The 27,113-nt window shown below is 37.0% G+C and overlaps 2 protein-coding genes across 4 annotated transcripts; one reads left to right on the top strand and one right to left on the bottom strand.

The window, feature by feature from the left end:
• The first annotated feature begins 229 nt into the window (after window positions 1-229).
• On the top strand, window positions 230-25,754 carry LOC136252402 (lysophosphatidylcholine acyltransferase 2-like). The gene is made up of 15 exons (XM_066044829.1): window positions 230-548; window positions 3,179-3,324; window positions 4,764-4,984; window positions 5,374-5,508; window positions 6,426-6,467; window positions 6,554-6,612; window positions 6,668-6,702; window positions 8,204-8,258; window positions 8,328-8,357; window positions 8,721-8,773; window positions 12,310-12,435; window positions 15,466-15,625; window positions 19,288-19,386; window positions 24,888-24,984; window positions 25,597-25,754. The coding sequence occupies exons 1-15, from the start codon at window positions 474-476 to the stop codon at window positions 25,671-25,673; spliced, it is 1,410 nt and encodes a 469-aa protein (XP_065900901.1). The 5' UTR covers window positions 230-473; the 3' UTR covers window positions 25,674-25,754.
• On the bottom strand, window positions 16,044-18,138 carry LOC136252401 (N-acetylgalactosamine-6-sulfatase-like). Of its 3 annotated transcripts, none has more exons than XM_066044827.1 (2): window positions 18,037-18,138; window positions 16,044-17,821 (listed from the first exon to the last, which is right to left on the bottom strand). In XM_066044827.1, exon 2 carries the CDS (start codon window positions 17,818-17,820, stop codon window positions 16,312-16,314), a length of 1,509 nt encoding a protein of 502 aa, XP_065900899.1. In that variant the 5' UTR covers window position 17,821; window positions 18,037-18,138; the 3' UTR covers window positions 16,044-16,311. The 3 variants fall into 3 exon arrangements, with proteins under 3 accessions (XP_065900899.1, XP_065900898.1, XP_065900900.1); XM_066044826.1 differs by having other exon boundaries at window positions 18,059-18,127; XM_066044828.1 differs by having other exon boundaries at window positions 16,044-17,788; window positions 18,059-18,123.
• Window positions 25,755-27,113: the final 1,359 nt, after the last annotated feature.

The following is a 27,113-nucleotide window of genomic DNA, read 5'->3' as shown; positions in this document are numbered from 1 at the left end:
CAAATATTTCGAGGGGCGCAAATATTTCTAGCCGGTTGAACAATGTTGTTAAAAATAAAAATTTCGCGGATTTGTAAATAGTCCCAAAATGTATTAGATTATAAATATTTCAAAGCTAAAATTTTGGCTTATAACCCCCAAAACCGCGAAATCAGCGAAACCCCCCCCCCCCCCCCCTCGTAATATTTAGGCTATGGTAAACTAAGCGCCACAAAATTTATTAAAGAAATTTAAACGTAGTGACTTTAAAATGGAGTAGCGACCACGGGAAAGAGACTCCTAGTAGAGGATTTACAGAACTTTACTTCAACTTCATCCTTCACCACGCAATATCAAATGGCTATTCTAGTCGAAATGGATATCGACGACAATCCCGGATATGTGGAAAACGGAAACAGTAAACTTCTCGAGGTTAAGTCACGTGATTCGAACAGATAATCTTATGCAAGATCGACCAGTAACGCCCTAGTTGGATGGAGAGCTCCAGACAGTCTCCTGTGGACCCGTTCACGCTGAAGCCGAACTTCAGTATACTTCAGATACTAAAGGTACACTACACTGTTGTATATGACGAGGTTAAGTCGAGTAGATTAATACCCTTGGTTGCGTAACTCCATTAGCGATACGACGGTTTGCAAGTTGTCTTTGTAGTGTACACATTCGCCTTTGAACTAGTCATATCTGATATTTGCAGTATCCTACGGCCCTACCTGTTTGCTGTGTGCTCTTCATATAATGTAGCTATGGTTAGCGGCCTTCATAGATGGTGGGTGTGCGCGCCGCATTAGTTTGGTAATCTCGTTTACTGACTCTACGTGTATTTGTAGTAATCAATACTGGTATGGCTGGACTAGGTCTGTGGCTTCAGTTAGCCATCATTACAAGCCCTTAGTCACGAGTTTGCTGTAGCAATCTATACGAGCAGCCTTTTTATGAATGATCAAGGGGTTATTTTGATGTTGGAATGTTCCAATAGTTGTGTGAAGTCTCACATCATTTGATGTTGGGAATAAAAGTACCAAGGAATGTAGACAAACTTTGAGGGTGGTATTATGGCAGGTGTGTGTGACATGTTGTTGGCATGCTTCATGATGTAACATGTTATAATTTGCTGTACCACTAAATATTTTTCCACCATCCAAGTTATTAGCTCATTCATTTCCTAAAGTACAATAGTGGTTATGATTTAGCTACTCTGACTAGCTATATCATCACCTGCTTCACTTTTAGAACAGCGTAATCAGAGGTTCCATGTGTCCTCATGTTGTGTATGTGTTGAGCACAGATCTTTTTGAAACATATGCTTATAATCAATAATCAAAATGTGGTAGCTGTTACTATATGCAACACAAATTTTGCAATATTTTCCCTGACTTGCAAGAATCTTGCCTTGCAAACTTGCAAGTCTTTCACATCATTTCTCCCTGGGAAAATTGGACACTTCACTTTTAAAAAGTCAGGCCAGTGGTGCATGGTGTAGTGAGGTGTGAGATCATTTTGTGGTTGCTACTGACAACAGCAGCTAGTTGTCTTTCTCCTTGCCAAAAGGTGTTTTGTGTTAATTTCTGTTTTGTCCATGTTTGTATGACACCTGGAAGTTGTTGGGTGTTGTACTCATTAGCATGATAGTGAGGTCTGCTCTAATTTAGATACTTCCAGCTAAAATTCAACAGATGGCTGAGTAATTTTCTCCATGAATGACACGTTAATTTTGTTGGGAGATTTTCAAGTTTGCTGGTTTAGACAAGCTGGTCTTGTTAAGCAGGTGACCACATTAGGCAAGTCATTTGTACACTAACCACACATTTGTACAATGGTCAGTTTGGACAAGTCACCTTATTACTTTGTGTGTTCGAATTTGTACATTTCAACATGGCCCTGTAGTATGGTGTCTAAGCCAACCATCTGTTACAAACAAATGAGGAGTTGAAATTCAATCAGTGTAAAAATTTTTCTGCTGTCAGTAACAACAAACTTGTTTGGTGTTTCTGGCAACATGTATTGTTTGTGCATGCGTGCGTGTGTGTAGGTGTAGGTGTGTGTAGGTGTACTTGCTTCCAGCCTTTATTTTCTCTCATGCTCGCATAATATTATATACACTCCGTACTCTAATGCTATTCAAAATTATTCATCACCTGCTTTTGAAATCTAGTGTTATAAACAACCTTACCAGTATTGAATATGTTTCTAAAAATGTGCCTGATCATGTTATGTGTAGTCTTTTCAATGTCCTTGCATTGTTCAATGTATTGATGTAAGCATATTTTGATTTGCTATCTTACACTGTGCAATTTCGAGAAGCATCAATGCTGGGTAACAATGTGGGATAGGCAGTAATGAATAAAACACAGCTAATTAGTACTCCTACGTCAGACATTTTCTGTAGTATTCATCTTATTTGCTTGTAGTGTAAACGCCCACCTGGAAGAGTCCAGGAAATATGTACTGAATGTCATGACATAAAACTGACTACTACATATTATATTTGATCATCAAGGTAGCCTACTCACAGAGTCAGAAAACACTATGGCAAAATTAATGTTGTGGCAAATGCTGCAAGCTACCCAAATTACAAGAGAGTTCACAGAAGTGGTTCAGGTTCTCCCCAGACCATTCACGAGGTTGTGTATCATATGACAGAAAACTTTGACGAAAGAATAAGTTGAATTTATCAACTTTTAATCCAGCAAATGTCCATAAGAACTTTTAAAGTGCTATGTGTTTAGATCTTGTGATTTCTTGATTTTCGTCAATACATGATGAAGTATGGATTCATCAATTTTCCTTCTGTCAAAATTTCCTGTCATTTGGTACTGTATACTGTGAATGATTAGATCCTGCCTGGCTACGTAGGTTGTAGTTTGTACTGCTGGATGTCATGTACAATAGAACCATTTCTGTGAATGCGTATATCATACAAAAGAGCTCTGGAACACAATTTGACATAAGTTGTACATAGAACTACTGTATCTATGTTCATAGCACCCATGTAGAAGCGCAAAAATTATATTTTTTATTAATGAAGTAGTATTCAGCCCTGGGTGTCCTTACCTTAGTCCCAATAGCAAATAAACCATATATTTGCATGACTAAAATTGTCCGAATATTTTGATTGGCCAGAAATGACTAATGACAAATCTTTATTTCCTGTTATTCACCCACTATTGTCATTCTGCAGGTGGTGTTTAATGCAATGTGGTTATTCCCTCTGAGGCTGTTGTTTATCATCCTCCCATCAATGATTGTTGGCTTCTCTTTAACATTCATCATTGGCTGTTGCTATCGGCAATGTGAACCACCAGAACCGATGAGGGGATGGAGAAGGTGAGGATGTAGTGTGTGAAGCTAGACCGTTTTGTGGATCGTACATGTTAAGAATGCTACCACATACATGTAGAAGTATTTAGTATCACTCCCTCTACCCTTATTATAAGTACCACATATGGCATTCTCGTAAATGGAGAAAATTTCAATGTTAAAATATTTGTCTTTAAATTTTGACGTAACATACTTTGTTGTTTTGTGAAATGATGACAGTGTAGCTAACAGAAGCATTATGTCAAAAAAAGGTGGATTGTCGTGTACATTCATAAAAGATAGCTACTACATCTTCACCTGCTGTAAATCAATCAGAACAGCTGTGCTGGATCTGACTGATGTTAAGTGAAACCTTGCTAGCCTGGCAAGTCCACTGCCCTAGCTGGTGATATGAAGCTCCTAATGACTGGATGTTCACAGTGGAACCTGCCACTTGAAAATGAGGACACCTGTATAAATTGGATACTTAGTTAAGGTCCCAAAGTATCCCTTCTGATCTGGAAGACACTTCCAAGGTGTCCTTAATATACAGGTTTCACTGTAAATTAATTGTTTTTACTAAATCCCATCATGGGTGGTTCAAGCGATTAGTGAATTGCTATATTTCTAGAAAATGATTGGCTGTTGTTACGTTTTGTCTGTAGATGTAGCTGACAGCAAAAAATTATTGTTGGTGGCTAATTTTTCTCATTTATAAAGTTAAGACAGAAGTTTTGTGAATTTTAAAAAATGCCATGGAAACAATAAACAATCTTAAATAGCTTTAGCCATATGTTTACTGCTGTTTGCAAGTGTATACATGGACCCTTAGTATTCCAAGTGATTGCTATATTAGGGTAGTTGAGTTGTATATATGTGACCCGCTGAGCAAAACCCTGACTTGTTTGCATTTGTCTTGAACTTCATTTTATGACTTTTTTGTTGTCTAGAGGGAAAAGCCAATAGGCTGTTAAAGTTTCAACCTTATCTGGTAAGAGTTGTAGCGATAGACAACAACAGTTGATTTGTGACAGCAACAGTAAAATTGCGTTTACCACAACATAAACAAACACACGTAACTCATGTGTGCTCCATGGTACAAATTGAAACAGATATTCTTACTCGCCATGAAGAGGCAAATCCATTGGTGTATTAGATATTTCAATTCATGTCTTCCTTTACTGTTTACTGAAGTGATTAATACGTACGTAAAATTATTTATGTGGCATGCGTTTTCACCCAATGTATTTCAGTGGCTTGTTTGTCTCAAGTGTTACAGACGTTTCACCAGGTGGTTTATACTACCTTAATAGTTGGGTTTTGATACTGAGTATCCCTTTACATTAAGGGAGATTTTCTTGCTTGTATAAGAAGTAAAAGTGGAGGCTAAATTGTTTTAAAAGCTTGTTATTGATATCTTGATATTGTACTGTCTGTTAGCGTTTTACAATGTATTTCCTTACCAGATGGTTGAAGGACAAGGTGCAGCCATGGGTTGCTAGATGGTTTCTATTTGGAATGGGTTTCCAGTATATTGAGGTGAAGGGTTACTTGCGTAGTGCAGCAGAGGTACCCATCTTGATAGTGGCACCACACTCCACCATATTAGATACCTTCATTATGTCTGTGTTTACTCTACCATCAGCAGTGGTGAAGGAAGAGGCTAGGCATATCCCTTTGTTTGGAAGTATGTTTGTGTGTGTGTTTGTGTGTAGTGTGTGTTTGTGTGTAGTGTGTAGTGTGTGTGTAGTGTGTGTGTTTGTGTGTAGTGTGCGTATTTGTGTGTGTGTGTGTGTGTGTGTGTGTGTAGTGTGTGTGTGTGTGTGTGTAGTGTGCGTATTTGTGTGTGTGTGTGTGTGTGTGTGTGTGTGTGTAGTGTGCGTATTTGTGTGTGTGTGTGTGTGTGTAGTGTGCGTATTTGTGTGTGTGTGTGTGTGTGTAGTGTGCGTATTTGTGTGTGTGCGTGTGCGTGTGCGTGTGTGTGTGTGCGTGCGTGTGTGTGTGTGTACATACACTTGTATGTAATATGTAATAACACATTCACCACAAATGATCACGTTGTACCTATTACTACAGGGGCAGCTGATACGCTACTTCAGTTGATATTTGTCCGGCGAGGTGAGCAAGAGTCACGTGAGTATACTGTCAGGGAAATACGTCGTCGAGCTGAGTCTAAAGGAGATTGGCCACACGTGCTGATCTACCCTGAGGGTATGTCTCTGTGTTAATGTACTGCCTAGCGATTGTAGTATTTATATGAATCCTAGACTTGTGTTTGCCATATGTTAGGGGAATATTAGGGAGGCAAAAGCCCTGAAAATAATACCAACATAATGGGCACAATGTTTGTATGTTTAAGTATTATCAGAAGGGTTGTAAATCTGGTTTTATGGCATACACAGTAAACATCCTGAAAATTGAAATACTCTAATAGAACAGTCACCCCATTTGAAATATCTTAATAGACAGTTGACAAATTTAGCTGATTCGTCAAAATTTCCTGTCATATGATAATTCAATAGTCTCAGTATATCCCATGTGTTCCATCCATTCGGATGTTGTAACCACACAGCATACACCATACACCACTTAAGCCACCCATCAGATTGCAATATTAATCAACAGGCTTTGAACCAATCAGCTTGTGGCTACTACAGAGTATATGACCTGTCTACAGGCAGATATACCTATGTATTAACAAGGCCCTGGCAATGCTCATTTTCATCATGTATTCAATCATCATTGTAAGAACCATCACACATGTACTCCTCTACACTAACAAGTGCAAGGAAAGATTAGGGGATTTAAATCTCAAATTGGGATCATGGAAATGAAACAAGTGAGGTCATCTGACTTGCGGATGTACAGATATAGTAATCCCCCTTATGGTTAGTCAGTACTATAGGTTGTGACTGAAGTAGGAAAATGTCCACTAGTACAGAAGTTTTGCATTTCCATAAAAACTTATTGAAAGCATTCTGGGTTGTCCTAAAAGCATATTTGGGTTTCATTACACCTACTGTAATGCCATTGTGAAGTTACAGGTTTTTGGGCTATATTTTTGGCCCAAACCTTCATGACCCTTACAATACAGTACTGTATGATTATCTCTGATTGCTATACTATAGGGACCACTACAAATGCCAAATGTGTTATCGCATACAAGAGAGGTGAGATCTTAATCCATTGTCATTTATGTCTAAATGAATTGTGGGAATGAGTTATTATTGGCTTGTTGTTCATCAATCCCCTTCAGGAGCATTCGTACCAGGTCTACCAATTCAACAGGTTTTGTTCAGACACACTAATCATCATGTGAGTACCTGCTTACCTCGCTGTACGACTGTAAGCGTGTTGTGTTTTGTTACAGAACACTATAGTATGGGCTGAAAGAGGTGTAGGAGTGTAAGTCGTGGTGTTTGTACAGTGAAAACTACATTGGTCACCTTAATACTGTCCTTGTAGCTACGTACATTCGGCAGGTCACTTTGTACACAAATGACACGTTTTCAAGTTGGCTGGTTTACCTTATTATTACACAGTGATCTGGCTAGAGCAAGTTTCATCTCCGTACATATCTGTGTATATGTATTCAACACCTGTGAAAAGCTAAGTCTAGTTCAGTCCACTATAGTCAATGAAGGACAATGACTTACTGTAGTAAACGTATGGGTATATTGTAGTTATAAAGACACTGAGTAGGACTTATTTGTAAGTATCGTGAACTATTCAGTATCGTGAATAGTGGCTTTAGTATCGATCGTGATACTAAAATGGCAGTATCGCTCAGCCCTAGTACTGAGGTTTATCAAGATGCTGTCATAGACAGATTACTGCAAACCATTCTTCTTTCATGCTCAAAAATGTTTGTGTGACTGTTTTATTAGAGTAATTTACTGGACACTAATGCATACAAGCATGAATGAATAGAACTTGGATTATGTTTTAATCATCTTGTGAGTGTGTGCTGATTGTCTTCACCATAATTATTGTACTTACAGTAAAACCTCGGTTACTGTCGTATTTACTTGGTTAGATACTGCAGCTTTTATTTGTTACCTTAGTTCCAAAAATTAATGCAGCAATTATTCTAAATCAGCCACCACTTAATGCTTGAAAACAAGGTTTAAGCCTTTATTTTTGAAATCGATTGTGGCACCACTCAAGTGCGGCTACTATAAAGGGTGCAGCTACTATAAAGGTGCGGCATTTGACCAATGAAATATGGTATCAAAACTTTTGGTTATTGCAATGTACCAGCTAGGTCTAGTTTCAAACATGTTACGCTTTCTAGTCACAAACCATATATTTCAAAAATAGGTCAGCAAGTCAGATGAACGAAATATAAACATTTATAACTAATGCACTGTCTACAGATCTATACATGTCAAATTTACAAGCCACAGTACTAAACTACAGATGGCACTAAACTTTTGGTATATCAAAGATGTTCTTAGCTATAGGAATGGAGGGCACTGCACTGGTATTAAAGGATCTATGAATGTTGTCTTTTGAGGTCAAAATTTTACCCATTGACTAGAATATCTTGATCATTTTTCAATTACAGATATTGATTACTAGGTGTCATGTGATCTTATTTGTTCTTTTCTTGTTTAAAATGAAACTTGGGTTGGTCAGGTCCAAGTAACAACTTTTCAAATAGGTATGTCCTAACTACAGTGAAACCCGGCAGAGATGTGTACTCATTGATAATCAGGACACTTGTCCATGGTCCCATTTGTATAAGTGTACACACATTTAGACCCCTGATATCAGGACATCTCACTGATAATAAATTATGGTGTCCATTATGGAAAAATTCCATCGTATCAGCCAAGTATGTATGTATTGTTGCTGGTATGTATATATATAGATCATTGTACTATGTGTTCTGCTCGTCTTGTAGGCTTCTAACACTGTTCCTTACTGTGTGCCAGTTTCACAATAGGCTGGCAATTGAGGTGGGTGTGGCTCATTATGGTGTGTGCATTGATTGGTTGTAATGATTGTTCATCCATTTTCTTGTATAGTTTTTACCTCCATACTACCCATCTGAAGAGGTGAGTAACCCGTAGTATGTTTTGGTATAGCTCTATACTGGTCACCTCCTATAACTTGGCCAAACTTTCAGTGATGCTGGCTGGTCACTTTGTATGGTATAGTGACACATAATTTTATGATAGTGATGTCTGATGACCTTATTACACAGTGGCCTGGTGACTACATTAGGCAAGTCACTTTATACACAATGACAAGGGATTTTCGAGTTGGCTAATTTATACTGGTGACCTTATTACACAGTGGTCTTATTAAGTACAAGGTCACTCAGTACACAAATGACACATTTTAGGTTTCAAGTTCATAGTAATATGTATCAGTCATTCAGAATTTACTATTGTGGCTTTTCTTTGTATATGTGGTAGGAGGTAGCTGACCCTTTAGTCTATGCTAAAAATATGCAAGAAAGAGCTGCTGAGTAAGTGTATCTGTAGTGTTTGTGTGTGTGGTATGTGTGTAGTTTGTGTGAGTAGTGTGAGTGAGAGAGATAGCATAGTCAAGTGGCTAATAGAGCACCCGCCTGGTAATCGAAAGATTCCAGGTTTGATGCCCAGTTATGCCAATTTGGTATTCTTGGTGTTTCCTTGAGCAAGAAGCTTTCTCCAGTCTACCCAGTTATATAATGGGGGCCTGGTAGTCTGGTGTTGACTGGGGAAGCAGCCCACTCAACTGTAACATCAATGGGTACCTGGTGTTTACTGGAGAAGTAAATGCACAACTTTGTCTTTGTCTCGTTTAGGGTCATTGTGGAACTTTGGGTTCCATGACCTCTCCGTGAGACCTGGACAGTCCTCCTGCGAGTTACTATCCTGCCCTAGGAGGATTTGCCTGCACAAGACTCAAATGCCTGAGTGGTGCACAGACATCCCAGTGCTGGTTCGTGGGGCAGCAGTAGCTGTGTTTTGCATGGCTGCCATATAGGCTTTGCTTTTGCTTTGCTATGTGTGTGTGTGCGTGTGTGTGTGTGTGTGCGTGCGTGCGTGTGTGTGTGTGTGTGTGTGTGTGTGTGTGTGTGGCGTGCATGTGGGAGGGAAGCAAATATCAACTGTCCATGTCTCACATAATGGGTGAAGTTCAGGTGGGACGTACAGACCATAGCCTGTGAGACATGATATAGAATCCTGTGGTATGCTAGTCCTTCCCCCAGCAACATTTTCCATAGCACCTGAGTAGTGTGCAGGTATCCCATTGAATGGATAGGTATGACCATGTATATAGCATTTTTGTAGTGTGTCCATGTGTGTTTATAGCATGTGTGGCATGTACATCCATATCTACATGTGACGCGACTGTCAGTGAATATATTGACTGCTTATCACTTATACATGTACGTATCACTTATCACTAGTAGTTTGACGACCAATGTCTGATGGAGTCACTGGCTTCATCATGATCACCATGTGGCCGGATGCTTGTCTGGCCCTTCATGTTCACAGTGTAGAATAACTGTTTCTAAAGTTACCAATTGGAGACACTAGTGTTTTATTGTGTATGAAACATCAGGATGAAATGTTGAGCATTTCAAGGATACTGTTTGCAATTTGTACGTGTATGACTTTCATTGTCATAGTGCCCACGCTGACCAACAAGGGATAATTTTTGTATGGCCGACCTGACTGGCTAACAGAGCTAATTATTGTACGATATTGACGAAAACACTGGCTGGTTTAAAACATGCATTGTTGTTTGTAAGCTGATGGAGTTCTTTTTAAATGACAGAGATATGTATTTCAGTACAGTAATCAGTGAAACCTGTTTATCAGGACACTTGAAAATGAGGACACAACGTCTTGGTAATGGCCCCAAAGTATTCCTTAGTATGAAAATCAGGACACTTTGATAATCACCAACCCACAATATATTTTGGTAACGGATGATTCAACCAATTAATTAGATGTTGTATTTTGCACTCTGTAATTCACGAATTATTTCATAATACTGTAATTACATTGCTATATACTGCTGAGGAAGCGTAACTCAAAAACCACAAATAATACAATGAAGTATTTGTCTATAGTATTTTAAATGCAAATTCTCCAGGTATAGCCTCAAAGCTGCTCTTAAGTTTTGCTCACATTTGTAAGGGACACACACACACACACACACACACACACACACACACACACACACACACACACACACACACACACACACACACACACACACACAAACACACACACACATTTTTAAGTTAAAGTACAAAAAATATATGACTCAGTTTTGAATTGTTTACTACACTGTCCACCATTGTAAGTCGAGTGGGTTAGATTTTTAGTAGCTACTTGATGTTGACACCCTCAACCTTGCTGCATTGTTGGCTGCACCTCAATCCATACTTGTAAACAATGAACAGACAGCTGTGCAAACTAAAACTGTCCATTGCTCTAGTTTTCCTCATGTAATCACTCTCCTCCTGATCCAGTGAATTCTGTATCACAAATTAACCTTCTGCTAGTCACGAGTATGTATGTAGTTACTAGTGTTCTCACTATCATCGTGGCATTCCAGCTCATGATATACTGTATTAATTGCTCTCCTTTTCTTGATTGCAACTCCAGATTCATGCATCAAAAATCATTGCATACACTTGTGCATTAAAGTATAGCACTCGGATGTGCCAAATATAGCACTTGGCTTTGCCTCATGTTACATATATTTTTCGTATTATACTTACTGTGGTGCTTTACTATGATTTTTCTAATCGGGTCACTATGTATTGATTTTGCTGTCCATACCAACCAACTGAAGAATTTCCTTGTTTGGGCAATCAGTGGCTTAATGCTTAGAAAGGTTTTCCCTTAGGTAACCACAGATTTACAACAGTCACCGTGGCTGAAGTAGTATGGTATCAACTGTGCTTATCAGCCGAATTGATGGACCGTTATACATCAGAAAAAGCTACTATGCAGACAGTAAGGAATTGTGTGCTACTTATCGCACTAGTAGTCTTGGTGGGTCTGCCTCCATGGTAGCCATTTTATCATCTCTGAGTCGATAACTTGTTACTCTGCTAGACACCACAACACTTAGAAGTTGAAAGGCATCAAAGAATTGACTAATACGATGGCAGATGATGGGATATGAGTGAGATGAAAGATAGAGATTAAGTCATCAAATGATTCCATTTTGTGCTACAATAATTTTACCAGAATCCTAATGACAGCTGTATCTGTGTTGTGTCTGTAAAATCATTTAGAAAATAATTACGGTAGTAAAACTACAGTGTATGCACAGCTGGTTAAATGGTGTGCTCAGTTTCCTGAAGTTTTATTTGTGGTTTAATATTGCACCCACATAACCATACATACCTATTGTATGGTTTTCAGATAAATTGTTACGTGAGAATTGAGAAGGGAAGAAGTCCCCTTGGGAGTACATTGGTATTGTTACATATTACAGAGCTTTTGGAAAGTAATGTACTGTATTGGTTTGAGAGATGCATGCAGAATCATTTGGATGGTTGTACTTTTGGATTTTCTGTAGATAAATCTTACTAACTAAAACTTCTGTGATCTTTGTTCTCTTTTGAGAATTTATAAATCTGATTATGAGCCCATGCCCACAGATAAGTTTAAGAAGTCACCACAGCTCCACTGATACCACACTACGCTAGTAGGTGACTCAATGTGAAGGAATGTGCCTGGAGAGACTTTAAAAAACAACTTGTTTGAAGCCCCCACAATGATAATAAGTACCCTTAGTGATAAATGAGTGCTAAATACAAACATATCAACTTCTACTTTTTGTGTGTGCATTGACTTAGTAAACAATCCATTTGTTTATTCATGCATGTATGTATGTATGTGTGAGAAAATCATTGAGTAATGGTAGCAGATTTTTGTGATCTGGTAGTATTCTGTAATGTACATAAAATGGCTCTATATAGACACTATCACAGTTTAAAATATAGATAACAGAAAATGTGTGATAGTTTTTAAGACCTTGATATTTTAGGCACCTTGGAGTACCAGCCACAAAGCACTCGTACGAAGATGTCCGATTACTGAACATGGCACAACGTCTTGGACTACCCTATACAACTGGCATTGTGGAATTTGATTGGCTGAAAAGTCAAACAAAGTATGTCTCTTAATAATCATTGTGACATGATGTCATACATTATGACATTATGTAGCTGGGTGCTCTCTTAACAACAAACGCTCCAAATTTAGAACACAGCAGAAAATCCTTCTATAACTAAGACAAAAGTTTAGTTCCAACAGATCGGCTTTCATACATTTTTACTTCTACAAGAGGTCTTGGTCCCAAAGGTCTGTTGTAGAGAGGATACACTGCAGTCACATTGTGATTGGGAATGGTCTATCATTTGTACATGGATGATTATGGCTTAGATTGGTACTACTGTCCATATTAAATCTACCTACATCTTTGTTATGACCTCATCTAGTAATTCCCCATATGTTGATGTGCCATCCAAACCTTGTGATGTACACGTGTTGTGTGTAACCGTATGTGTTACAAAATAAATGGTGCGGAGGTAGCTCGATGTTCTTTTACAACTATTTAGTGCAATGTACAATACCTCTTAAGCGCAGACATTGACAGCACAATGGCTTATGGCTACAAGCTGCCACCTGTTGTTATTGTAGTAGTGAAGCAGCAGATGTGTGTTGGATGGAAGCTCTCACGGTCTTGTTGCCTTGGGCCATCTTGTCATGCTAATTCAGTTTACTGTTCGTTGTGTCAACATGACATTGTGTTCATGTGAAACATGTAGCATGTGTGGGGGCCAGTGAATGACTTGATAAAATAACAGTATAATAAACTGTTGAGGGAATGTTGAGTATGTATCACCATAAATAAACAAATTCAAGTGCTGTAAAGCTTTGTTCTCATCAGCAACAAATTCCATAATTATTGCACGAGTGTAGTGATATATTTTGGCTTCTTTACTCCAACTACTACTATGCGTGTTACACTGCAGTAACATTAACTGAACAATGTTTTGGTCTCTGCTGTGGTAATGTGTTTCACTTACAATTTGTAGTTATGTATTACAAATGATAGTTGTCTAGCTGTGATACAAGTGTAGTGTATCCCATGTGTTTCTAATGGAGTTTATCTTGTATTCTTCAAATGCCTATCTGTGATAAAATGTTTCAGTTGTGTATGTAAGATTCTAATAACTGGGGCACGCTGGGCTACCAAACTTGCATGTCTTGTTTAGAAACTTTTGTAGGACTTCTGGATTAAGAAACTAAAAAAACATACTGTGTAGACAGAAATTTTTAAGGGACAAAACTTTCACAAATTTTGCAAGTTATGATAGCTTTGTGAAACATAATTTTTGAAATGTTTGAGGTTACATATAGTTACTGTATTACCTTAGCAAAACAATGTAAATGTCTCTACGAACATTTTCTAGAATTAAAAAAGTTTGAAATTTTCCGGCTATATATATACAGTACTGCTCAAACGCAATCGTCATCTCGTGAGAGTGCAAGTGTTTTAAAAACTAGGGGCGTGGCACCCATTTCATTGGCAAGTATTCATCCCAAATGAACGGGATGAATACTCGTGAGCGAAACAGGTGCCACACAATTTAATTAGCAAGTTTTGTAATCATTCTCACGAGACGACGTTGCCTTTGAATGGTACTGTATATGTGTAACCGGATCTGCAAAAACCGGACATAATCGCACATTTTTCAAACTCCATTTTATTAAATATTTGTAATCTACTTAGCCAAGTGTATGTTCTGGTAAAGTTTCAGCTTCATTTGCTGAGATCTTTTGGAGTTATAGCCCTACTAAATAGCAACAACAGAAAGATCAATTTGTATAAGTATAAGGAAAATAAATTACAGGTGCTTACTAAAACGGTTGTAATCAACGAACGCAATGCTATACAGAGTCGAGACTTGCACCATCGTGTTTGCCATGAACAGCGGAATCCATTGCTGGGTAAGTTTTTCCTTTTGCTACCTTCCTTCACCACAAACAAAGACGAAATCAATGAAGAAAACTTGATCACGTACTATTGCTTCGATGTGACGTAAACAAGCACCCATAACTTATGTTTCCATTGGTGTACTGAAATGAAACAAAGAGTTTCAAACTCCTCTTGAGTAAGGGAATACATTGATATCCAGGTTTTTATCATTTGATCCTTTCTTCACAGATAAACAAGGCTTTTAACATTTTACAGAATTTTTTTGATAATGTGCATATATTTTACTGCATTGTATTCAATGCTTTATACTGTAAATTTAGGCTGATGCGATTATGTCCGGTTTCTGCAGATCCAGTCACATATATGCATTTTATTCCCACATATCTCTGACTTCATCCATTATAATCTTTGAAATAACACAATTCAACAAAAGTTTCTGAGTGGATTTAGCACAATGTTTAGAACTATCTTTATTTCCATTATCAAGTTAATATAGTAGTTCCTTGTGGTGGCTGGGAAATGTTTGTGGTTTTGGTACTTAGTTAAATGGCGATGGCAGTTAAGTAGTGAATATGATGAGTTTGTAATGAGGTTTATGGGGTACAAACATTTCAAAGGCATGTGTGCATCACACCATAATAGTGTGCACAAGGCTTCATTGTTTTCCTACATTTGGTGCCTAATAAGGGTATCCTGTAATTTGTAAGTTTTGTACATATGACAAGCGTACTGTTAACTACAGCCAGAGATTGCCTTCTTAGAAACTTTAAATGTAACCCAGTGTGATAAAACTGGTCTATAGCGTTTCCATTTGGCACAGCTTGACAACTCATAACTTGTCTTTTGGAGCTATTTATAATGTAGTAACAATGTAAAGCTGTTGAATATCACAATAATGTGGCAAAATTTTCAAGTGGTTTTATTAACGGTATGGTAAGTTAAACTTAAATATACAGACCAGGTCACGAATACCATCAATATTTAAAGAACTCACATATACATGCACACAAAACAGTTTTATTTATTACAGAATAGTGTGAACAAAGTGGTAAAATTCCTTTGAGAAATTATCCATGTATCTTGTTAAATGTATTCATATCAGGTACATAATATATTTTTATACATTTGTAACTATTAGATGTGGTGAAGTGTGTATAAAGCAAGGTTATGAAACTGGTATTACTTTTAATGTTACAGGTTTACCTTTGAAGAAGTGAGATCACTATTGGAGAGATATTGTCACATGAACGTCAGTCGTAACAACCACCTCACTTCACTAGAGATGGCTACACACCTCAATATTGATCCTGATACATCATCCAAACTGCACGGCATACTTCAGTCAGAATCCTACCAGGTAAAATCACTGCACTAAACCTTTGAGCCAAACTGTCCCTCTAGTGCTCCTTCAGTAATACATATATGTACATACATACACAACACATACCTCTGGACCAATCACTTTTGAGCTGTTTTATGTACACATTGACCCAATAGAGTACCACATTACCTTGTCAACTGTACATACAATATGTTACTTCACGAACACTTATTGGAGTACACTTGTGATATTTTTTAACCACTGAGTGATGAACTGTAGATGATTCAATACTATATACAACATCTGCTAATAATATGGTGTATTATTTTATGTGTTTGGTATGTGGTGGGTGAGAGATTGACCACTATGGTCAAGTGGGAATATCAGACACTAGTATTCATTGTACTTTGTTTCTAAGAAAGTTACGTATGAGTATGAGGTTATGTGGCCAAAGTTGACATAAAATTATTTCATAAATTATAATACACACATACATGTAGGTACAAACTATATCATTACTACATTCTGTTTTTTGTTACATAACATTAAATATTAAAAAACTACGTCATTATATGAGATTGTTGCATGTACACTGTACGTGTAGTGATGCGGCTAAGGATTGAGTTACACGTAAAAGGCAATTATACAGTGGATATAAGTGACTAATGTATTAGCTACAGCAATTACACACTCTGTACTGTATGTCAGTCTCACTGTGTGTGTTATGGGATATTTCTGGATACCAAGTTACTTCTGTGTGGGATGTCTTCATGGTCAACAGTCTCAACTGTGGGGTTGCCGCATTGTTTGATGTCTTTCATCACCGACTGTTTCCATTTCTCTGCCTCTTTCTGTAACTTATTGAACACTGCGTTGTGTCGTAGCTTGATATCTCGTAGTTCACCGCTGTTCTTGTTCAAGTCATACAACCTGCTGTCCTGCACTTTGCCTTTCAGAAAATCTTGTACCAACTTGTACTTGTTGTCTATTGTGACCTGTTGATAATATTTCCTTTTGTCAGGAGGATATTTAAACATCCAATGTATTGGTGATTTTCTGTTCTTAATTGATTTATTCATTAGTGGCAGGATTGATTCACCATCTATTGTCAGATTAGATTCTTGTTTTGATTTTATTATGTCTCTAACTGTAGGTAGAAAGTCATTTGTAACAACTGGGTATGATTCCCATCTGTTTTCATTGATAACTGCTGGCCATTCTATAAGTCCAGGGACTCTTATCCCTCCTTCGAGTAGGGATCCTTTGCGACCCATGAGACTATTTGTTGATCCAGGATTACCTTGAGCTGGGCCATTGTCACTGGTGAACCAGACTAGTGTGTTGTTATCAATCCCCAGGATTTTTAGTACTCGTCTGATCTTTCCAATGGCAGCGTCCATTGCTGTTATTGTTCCATAGTAGTTAGCCTCTGTTGGGGTATAGTTTTTCTGTATATATAGTTTCTTGTACTTTCCCACAGCAATGGTAGGCTTGTGGACAGCATGGAAGGCAACATAAGCAAAGAAAGGTTGTTTTTTTCTTACTTGCTCGCTCATGAAATCAAGTGTCAACTGGGCAATGAAATCTGAGTCGTCTCCATCAATCGGATAAGGGTATGGAAACAATTGACTGGTCTGGTTCTTGAAATAGTAGTTTGTGCAACGACTCAGTGTTTTGTTCCTAAAGCATCCCAGGTTGGAGTTTGCTGTGGGTACTGTACGCTCTGTGGCATACCACTCGTCAAAGCCATGCATGCCTGGGTCAACTTTTGGCCATGTCTTCTTGTCATGCACAATATCCTTCAAGCTACCCAGATGCCATTTACCATACATGGCAGTACGGTAGCCAGCTTCTCTTAACACCTCTGCAACTGTCTCCTCTCGTGTTGGTAATGGCATTGTTTGTGGGTGCTTAAAGTCAATTTCGTTGTCACCTTTAGCTGTGTTGGAGGACCACATACAATACCGATTATGATTTCTGCCAGTTAAGATGGTTCCTCTGGTAGGGGAGCATACAGGAGAGCCACTGTAGTGATGCGTTAACACAATGGAGTGATCACTCTTGCTCATCCTGTTGAGGAAAGGAGTACTAGCTACACCTCCATTGTAGCCAACATCACCCCAACCAAGGTCATCCGCCAGTAAGAAGATGATGTTAGGCCTGTCTCCCAGCAACAGTCCAGCTTGTAGCAGTAGGACACTGCAGTATAGAAGAATAGATCCAAAGTTCATCCTATAAAGAAAACAAGATTACTTTAAACTACTTCTTAGTATCTACATGAATTACAGCAATACAACTGTATAAATACGATGGAAGGTCTGTCTACAGCTTAGATGTTAACTTAGCCACTCTGCTACCTCAAATTTATTTATTTAAACCAGGTATTTATCTACCACTACTAAATCTTTAACTACCAAATCTACATAATTCCTGTCTCAAATACTTACACAATTCAGGTATATTGCTAACCTCAGTTACTACTGGAGCACTAGTCACCACAGAACACTGTAGAACGGCACTTCAAATTGCATGTGTTAGAGTTCAAATAATTCAGTGATTAGATGTTGGGTTTTTATAGATGAGCAGTGGTGTGCAGTTGGTGGGTTTCTGTTTAGCTGGCTCTACCCAACTACTTACAGAAACTATTTACACCTTTTGAATATCATTAGAACACAAAACTTCCATCACTAATCACTTGAAGTGACTATCACTTCACAGCTCACATTTCACCACTTTGTGGCCTGTGGAATATGCCACATGTTCTATTGTACTATATGGTGAAATGAGTTGATTGTTTGGTGTGCTATATAGTGTGTGGGACGTCTCTTCCAGTTAGTTAGTGTGTTGATATGATTATGGTATTGGTGGTTTAGCTCTGATAAGTCTTGGTCTGCCTTTAGGGACTGGCCTAGCACACAAACTATTAAATTATCTTGAATATCATTACTTGGAGTGGGAAAGTTGTGTGAAATTAACTGTGGTTTCAGAGTGGTTTGTAAAAGGAATGAATACTTGCAAGGTTTGTGACATGTGCTGTATATTGACATGTGCTGTATATTGACAATATTTATCAAATCCACTGTATAAACATACAAACGGTTGCATCATGTTTTTAACAAAATTAATGTTGACACAAACAAAGTGTTGTTTACTATCACTTCACTTTGGGCTGTGTTAATGTGTGCCTGGGAAGCCTGCAATCATGTGAATTGAACTTATCAAGCAAGGTGTGGCACATGTTAGTTACAAGGTTTTAAAACCCCACATTGTAAATTAAGACTGCCTTTGAATGCATGCATTGCGGAATCCACAGTTCTTTTTAAAAAGGTTGTTAGAAGTATAGTGGAATTGGGAGGATACTATATACAAGCAGTTGGGTATCATGTACATATCATGTTGATGCTGGCATACTTGTGGGGCCTACTGTACACTAAACTAACTGGAAACTACAAGACAAATTCCAAAAGTCTCTACTCCAATGATGTTGTAAAGCTTCCTAAAACATACTTACAGCAATAGATACCAATATAAGATTACTTGATCAGCTTATCAGCATCTTTCAAACCCTTGTACCACTGTATATCCATTTTATTAAAGTAGAAAAGTGTTCAGTTGTATGAAATTGAGTAGTCCTCCTGTGTGTATTAGGTTGTGTTACTGGGGGCTGACTATAGTTCAAAATTTCATGTTGTGTGTAGGGTGATGATGGACTAAGCTTCTCACATTATGTGTTGGGACTGGGAAAGATAGCCAAGCCATTGGCCACCAGTGACCAATTTACTACAGATCTGTTCAAGGTAATTGCATAGGTTATAGTGTAGTGTGTGTGCGTACTACTGTGTGTGTGTGTGTGTGTGTGTGTGTGTGTGTGTGTGTGTGTGTGTGTGTGTGTGTGTGTGTGTGTGTGTGTGTGTGTGTGTGTGTGTGTAGTGTAATGCATGTATGTAATGTAAAAAATGTGGTGGGTGATAATTATGTGTGTAGTGTAGCGTGTGTATATGTATGTGTGACTGTGTGTGTGCATAGTTGCACTGTGTGTGTGGCTGACTCACAATCATATAACTACACACTTCATCACAAATGTGTGGACTTCCAGCTATTACTAAATAATTACCACAACAATTCATTTGTTAATGAATAGTGAATAAACACATTCCTACACACTCATAATAAGCTAATGATGTCATGAGCACAGGGTGTGGCAGGATGGTAATATTTGTGAGGACTGGGTATCTATGGTGATGAATCTTCTCATCACAAAGGTAACTGCATTTTTATTAATCTCCATTGCTTCCCAATATATTTTTAATGAAATAAGAATACCATTGACCATTCAGCACAAGACTTGTGTATTTTTTTAATGTACGTACATGATAATGACTATAGATACGCCGCTTCCACATACGTACATTCAATCCCAAATTTGATGATTATATAACTACAGATTGGAAAAAAGCTGATGGCTTGAAAGTTGGTTACAAGTGAGCTACAACATTGCTAAATGCGGTTTGGAGAAGTTTATGTTCACATAGTTAAGTCTTATAAACAGCGTTATACTATTTTGAGTTCATAGAATAAGTGTTGTGGAAGCCCTCTTTGGAGAATCCAGCCGCATATGAACATCTAACTGTTGTTGTTGTATGTTACAACTCTACCAGACATGTTAGTTAATTGTAAGAGTGACAATGGTTTTCTCGCAATAAAATCAAAGTTGTTTATTGTATGTGAGGATATTTGTGTAGTTAATGTTTACACATTATGTTATTCCCATCGTTATGACTTTAGATTTCAGTACGATTGTAGGGTATTTATGGTATAATTAAAGTGGGACCTCTCTTCGAATTTTACATTGGAAAAACCTTCCTAAAAATTGATCCCAACAACTTGATTTCATCCATTTTCTTCACCTCTGGAATAGGAAAGTGTCTATATTACATATAGCTGGGTTTTAGTTTGTCTCTTATAAGGAAGTTCTTTTAATAGTATTTACAAGGATAGTCTATAAATTGGTTATACAGTGACCAAAAACTGTTTTATTTTATTTTTAAGGCTTCTGTGTGCTATATGTAGCTACTCTTTGTTTTGTATTAGTTAGTTATGGTTTTAATTTGTAACTACTTTGTGTAACATTTAATAAATTATACTAGAGAGAACTTCATTACTACAGTTACAATGTCTTGTAAGAAAAGATCCAGAGTATTTGTGGTCAGTATAGTTTTGTTGTGCTATTTATGCAACATTGTTATAGCCTCCATCCACCTTTCTGTTTAGTAGTGATACACCGATACCAGATACTAGCATCGGTATCGGTCTATTTCAGTGGTATCAGATCAGTATTGGGAAAGCTAATAAATACCGGCCAGATACCAACAGATACTTTAAAATTCATCAAGAATGCATATGATTAGTATAGTGGAATAGGTAATAAGCCACAGTGCAGGATTTACTGTATCCATTTGGTGATAATTGAAGGCAAAAAAGATGACAAGCAGTGCTTTAAGAGACTAGCAAATACATTTAGAAAACTTTTTTCTTGTGAATAAAGCCTGTATATCAAAGTATTGGTATCGGATCGGTATCGGTCATTTTCCAACTAAAAAGCATCAGTATCGGATCAGCTAAGAAAAAAAGTGGTATCGGTGCATCACTACTGCTTAGTGTGTGAGCTGTTACATTGCATAAGTTTACAGTGTATATCCAGGAAAGTTTGTAACCATGCCATAAATTTGGCTTTTTAGTTGTGTGGTTTATTCAAGTTGTTCAGATGTTTAATGGCTTTTATGTTTATGGCTTTTATGTTTTTGGTAACAAATCTTACATTGCTGTAATTTGATCACATCTTAGTTTACAAAAAAAAACTACTTGACTGATTATTGATAATGTGATGGTTGAAACCCAACTTAGTATAAGTCTACAGTAACCATGAAATACTTTTTTAAACACTTACTGCAATTTCAACATGCACTGTTTCACCTCTTGCTACTGTATTGGTCACTCAGTCTTGTCCATCTATGCTTCAACTTTATTTTACTTAGTTTAGTTGTATAATGTAATTTAGATTCGTATGTGTAATACATTCTCATTTCTGGAAGAGACCACCACTTGCCTATGCAGTGGAACCAGTCACCTTCGGATTTTTAGTCTTAATTGATAGGTGGCTGCTTTAGACAGGTAGATAAGTGTGTAAACTTTTCACTTGGGAAAATTTGAAGTTAACCTGTTTAGAGAAGTGGTCTTTCCTATAAGGTGGCCACTAAAACAAGTTTTTTTATACCATTGATACCATAATGGTATTTTATAGTGTTGCTTATACCTGTATGGCACAGCAGAAAATATGAAATACATATTAAATTCTTACACCTCCTAAGATCATCATTTGATGGTAGTTAGTGGTACTTAGTATAGGATGTTATGACATTGCTGTCATGAATTTAGTACTTCATATTATGGGATACAATGGTCAGCACTCTCAGGTACAAATGTACTGTGAGAACATTGCCAGTAGATAGTGTTATTCATATAAGATGTATTGTGTTGATGTAGTATATGTGAGGTAGTTATAGGGATTATAATGTGATAACGTGTTGTCAGTGTGTGGGCAAGCTGTGTCGCGGTATGTGAGAGAACAAGCTATAACATTACCAGCAACATTATTTTAGTGAATGTTATTGAGTCAAGCTACAACAATTCAGTTGATTGCATTGTAGCTGAAACTGAAACGGACCTCATAATTGTATTGTGGCAAGTTACTACACTTTGGTAGTTTTGAATTTGGTAATCTTGTTGCTGCTGATTTGCAAATTTGCTTCTGTAAGCTGTAGTTAAAGCACCACCACGCGTGTGTATGGAAAATACAGCATGAGACACCCCCCAAGTGCTGTATTTTTCATACACACAAGCATAGGCAGTGCTTTAAGTGTTATATTGTACTTCCTGGTCATCTGGCTTGGAGAGATTTTCTCTAGTACTCAGACTGCTGTGATTTTCGGTGATCAGGATATCAGTAAGTGTTTAACTAATCTATTTCTAATCGTAGAACAAATTAATAAGATTAGTTTGGCTAGTTTTAGCGATTTACAATTTCGCACGGGATCAATCATGCTGTCTTTAGTGGAGTCGTGTTTTAAAAGCTTTGTGATCAGACGATCAGTAAGTGTTTATACAATCTATTCCTAGCCGTAGAATGAACTCGTAGGATTAGTTTGGCTGGCGATTTATAGTGTGTTGTTTACATAACATTTCTCTTAAATAAATTCTCCGCATAACTGTACTGTATTTGCCCAAGTGTGCTGTATTTGCCCAATTAAGTGTATAACTGTACTGTATGACTCATACAGTACAGTTATGCAGTTGATTGGTACTGTATGGACAATACGATACGCGGCGTCGCTTTGATCCTCCCACGCAAAGTACAATATATGACATTTCAGTACTAGCATACTTTACAAAGAGTTATAGACGATACAAGCAAAATTTATTTTTATGGTGTTTTTACAAGCAAGTGAAAGCCTCAAGTATGTGGCATTGGTTTAACCCAGTTGCCATAGTCACTCATCATATCTTTCCCCATATTATAAAATTTTTCTTCACTATAAACTGTATCATGCATTTCACACTACTGACTAGTACTGAAACAGGCACACCTATAGGGTCCCAATTCTGTGATAACTGAATACTCACTTGACTGGTGTGTGCTTATATAATTGTGCACAGCTTAAAATATTTAGGCAAGTTAAATCATTCTTCCAGCTAAAAGGTGTTCTTTGGTAATAAGAAAGTGTTGATGGAGACAGGTAGAGTCAACAACAGTCATCTGTTTATCCCAGACGTGGTATGGTGGGCACTAGTACATAAACTCATGCACATCACCAAATATGGGATAAATCATGAAGAAACCACTGGATTGCACACTATATACAATAAAGATTTGGATGTAAGAACATCTTTGTAAAGTGTTAGTTGTTTGTCCGGGCTGGGTTTTACCAAAGTGTACACTTTCCTGTTCAGTAACAGTTGTATCTATGTAAATATAAACAACATGGTTAAGCTTCTTAGTTTATAGTGGGTATTTTGATTATGGTTACTGTGTATTGGATGGTTAATACAAAGCTATTTGGCAAGTCAGCAGCAGAAGTCACTGAGGTTAATGGTTTTAATTAAGGTCCATGCTGAATGCTAATTAACTTTGTTGAGACCATATATAGCATTAATAAGGAATCATTTAAGTGTTATTAAATTACTTAATGTTTGTGGGTGCACCAGCTCAGCATCAAAATAACTACCTGTTATAGCGTCAATGTCTACCTTGAGACATTGTAGGACTAACCAGTTTACTGAGGCAAGGAAATTTTTAAAGCGTGTCATCACACCTCACTATGACATATGTTAAACGCTTTCAAAAAGAATGCAAGCTAATGTCTATTTCGACTTCTAAACTGATACTTTACGTAATTGTGGAGGCTTTGAATACAATTTCCAGTACTATTCTCTTCCATTGTTGTCAAATGCCCTCTGTTTTTGTATGGTAGACTGTGTGATGACATCTCCAATCATATATTATCTAACTAATAAGGTTCAGTAGGGTTCACCATGCCATCAGATTATGCACAAGAGAAATTTTCCATTAGTACCTATAGTCAAACATGGGTTCACCTGAGCCCCTGCCAAACACAGTAACATCAAAGAGGTGAACACGTGTTCACTCCCAATGGTTTTGTACTGGAACAAGTCATGTTTTCATGTTGTAAACATGTTTGTGCACCTGAAGTGTCCTCATAGTGTTCTTGCCCATATCAAAGTGCTTTTTTTGAAAAACAGTTTCAAGTGTTTAAAGGGCTTTGTAGTGCTAACAAATGTTGGCCCATGTAACAAGAGTTATTAACAAGAAACGAGGACTCAGGTGAACAGAAACAAGGGCTCAGGTGAACACAAACAGACTATAGTTTTCAATGAAATCCTTCACTCACTTGTTATTTGCTGGGTTTGCTGTTTACCAAGAATCCCTGGACTGTACAGTTGGTCTTACTAATTGATACATGGATATTGTATATTGAAGATCTTAATGTATTCCACCTTGGAGGTAGTTATTGACATAAATCAGTAACTTTAATGAACACCTATAGCTTATGCTTTATGTCTTACAGAATTAGGTAAATCTATGAGCGCTACATATATCGTTCTAGAATTAAAGTCAGTTACCTAGTTATTGTCAATCATATCTTTGATTTGGAGTTTTGTTTAAGAAGTAGTTCCATTGACTGTACTGTCCTACATTACCACATATCATGTTCCCTATTAGACACTGGACCACACTGGTAAAGGTGTTATCACACTCAGTGACATCCATCAGTCATCGTTACCATGGTCACCACGTCACTTTGATGACATGAATTATGGTAAGAAATTATTGGAGTTTATATGTATTTTCATGATGCAGACCTCATTGTAGAAGTTTTATGTAATAGTTAGACTCTGTAACACAGGGCTGACGAAATTTAGTAATCCAAAGGCGTAAGGAGGCCACTATGTACAGGGAATAAATCATGTGTTTTGAAGTCTTATCTAGTTCAGTCTACAACATGTTGTACATACAGTACCTTGACAGCTATTTATAAACGAAATATGAAACATGTTGCAAGCCCATTATACCTCCCTCTGATTTAGCACAGCTGTTTCTATCCTCCAACCCATATAAGTAGATCTTGTGGTGCCTTGTACTTTTCTCTGGAAATACTTTGATGTTTGTTGATACCACACTATTAGAATTTAAAGCATAAATTGTTGAAGTATATTACCAAAGGATAGACCGCATTAGTAACTCTGCTGTAGATCTTTTTTTTATTTCAGATAAAAGCATCATTAAGCCTCCAGACATCAAAGTAAATTGTAAATTTGTAAATTTGTAGCTTGGTGTGTCTCATAAATATTAAATTCAAGTATGATTTTCACAATGTACAATAATACATGAAGTCAAACAGGTAGTTAATCGTTTCACTTCTCCACTACAGATCAGTTCAAACAGTTTCTACTGAACAATTTGGAATATGTGGCACTAGCAAAGATCACTTCAAATGAACAACAATAAAGAAGATTTTAATCATAAATGATTTTATCCCATAAATTGTGTATATTTCATTTTATCATCAGGTATTAATATATTATGTTATTATTGTTTAACGTCGAAGTATTTAGTTAAATGAGGTATGTGAGCTGTATATAGAGAGGTATATCAAAGGTTCTTTAGTCAGTTATATAAAGTATCATCTTAGGAAGGAACTGCTTTGGGATTGCATGGAAGTATACATCACTACAGAATGTTGTTAATGAGAAGTATGTAATGCTGATTGGATATGTGAAAGCATTTAGTGAGGCTGATTGCAGTGTATACAGTATATTCAAAATTTACTGAACTATATAGGCAACAGACAGAATTTTTATATCACGATACAATGGATTAAATAATATTATGATAGACAATACACTTGTCATTATTCTATTTGGGGTTTTAAACAGCTAAAAGTAAAAGACCACAGATGATATTTTAAGTATTTATTTGTACTTGATACCCTACAATGAATTATAATAACAATGAACACTGTACAAGTCTTTTTACAGCATGCAAAACCAATATTTTAATACACTTTGATTACATGGGCAAAGTGTAATCTTTAATTAAATTCCATAGTTGTATCACTACCGTTTATTTTCATGCAAAAATTGTTCGTGTAAACATATTTTCGTATGATTCATGTAAATGACTGCTCTATTAGAGTAGTTCACTCAAAAAATTTTGTACAAATTTTGCATACAAAAATTATTTTACAGAGAAAAAAAAAGCAAATTACAGTATTATAATGATCATTGTGCTATTATATCACCACAGTATAATATATCTGGATTATTGTGACATCACCGAGAAGCTAGTGAGTAAACACTTGCAAATTGAATATTCATAATGCCAAGTTCTTGTCAGAGCACATTCTTTGATGCACCCGTTGTTTGATTGTTCTGTTAGATAGGACAACACATAATGCATGTCTTATGTAGTGAACCAATTTGGTTTTTTAAGATATAGTATGTAGTTACTATTATCTAATCCAAAAACAGCCAAGCTGTAAAAAAAGTGTGCAGCCCTCAAAAAGGCTATGGTGAAAAAAGATGTGAAATCCAAGGTGGCGGCCAAGAAATGGCTGTGATGGTAAAAATTTTAATAACAACAATTCAGGTGAATTTTGGTGCCGCTTGACCTTGTCGTTATTAAAAATTTTACCATTAACCTACCATCACAGCCATTTCTTGGCCGCCACCTTGGATTTCGCATCTTTTTTCACCATAGCCTTTTTGAGGGCTGCACACTTTTTTTACAGCTTGGCTGTTTTTAGATTAGATTTCACTTCTTTTTGTATTTGTATACCCCAAAGCCGGCCTATGGCCTGCTTTGGGACTTTATTAACCTATCTTTTATTCTTTACCACAGGAAGAAGAAAAGATGAAGCAGATGTACCTTAAATATTTCTGATTTTAT

Source organism: Dysidea avara, chromosome 4 (assembly GCF_963678975.1).
Source record: "Dysidea avara chromosome 4, odDysAvar1.4, whole genome shotgun sequence".
Taxonomy (NCBI): Eukaryota; Metazoa; Porifera; class Demospongiae; order Dictyoceratida; family Dysideidae; genus Dysidea; species Dysidea avara.
The sequence above is the reverse complement of the archived record's forward strand: the minus strand, read 5'-3'. Positions and strand labels throughout refer to the sequence as shown.

Bases quoted from the DNA above. Each gene is read 5' to 3' on its own strand.
- LOC136252401 (XM_066044827.1), bottom strand. From the start codon at position 17,820: ATGAACTTTGGATCTATTCTTCTATACTGCAGTGTCCTACTGCTACAA.
- LOC136252402 (XM_066044829.1), top strand. From the start codon at position 474: ATGGAGAGCTCCAGACAGTCTCCTGTGGACCCGTTCACGCTGAAGCCG. The intron at 549-3,178 runs GTACACTACACT...GTCATTCTGCAG, and splicing joins GTATACTTCAGATACTAAAG to GTGGTGTTTAATGCAATGTG. The intron at 15,626-19,287 runs GTAAAATCACTG...TGTTGTGTGTAG, and splicing joins TTCAGTCAGAATCCTACCAG to GGTGATGATGGACTAAGCTT.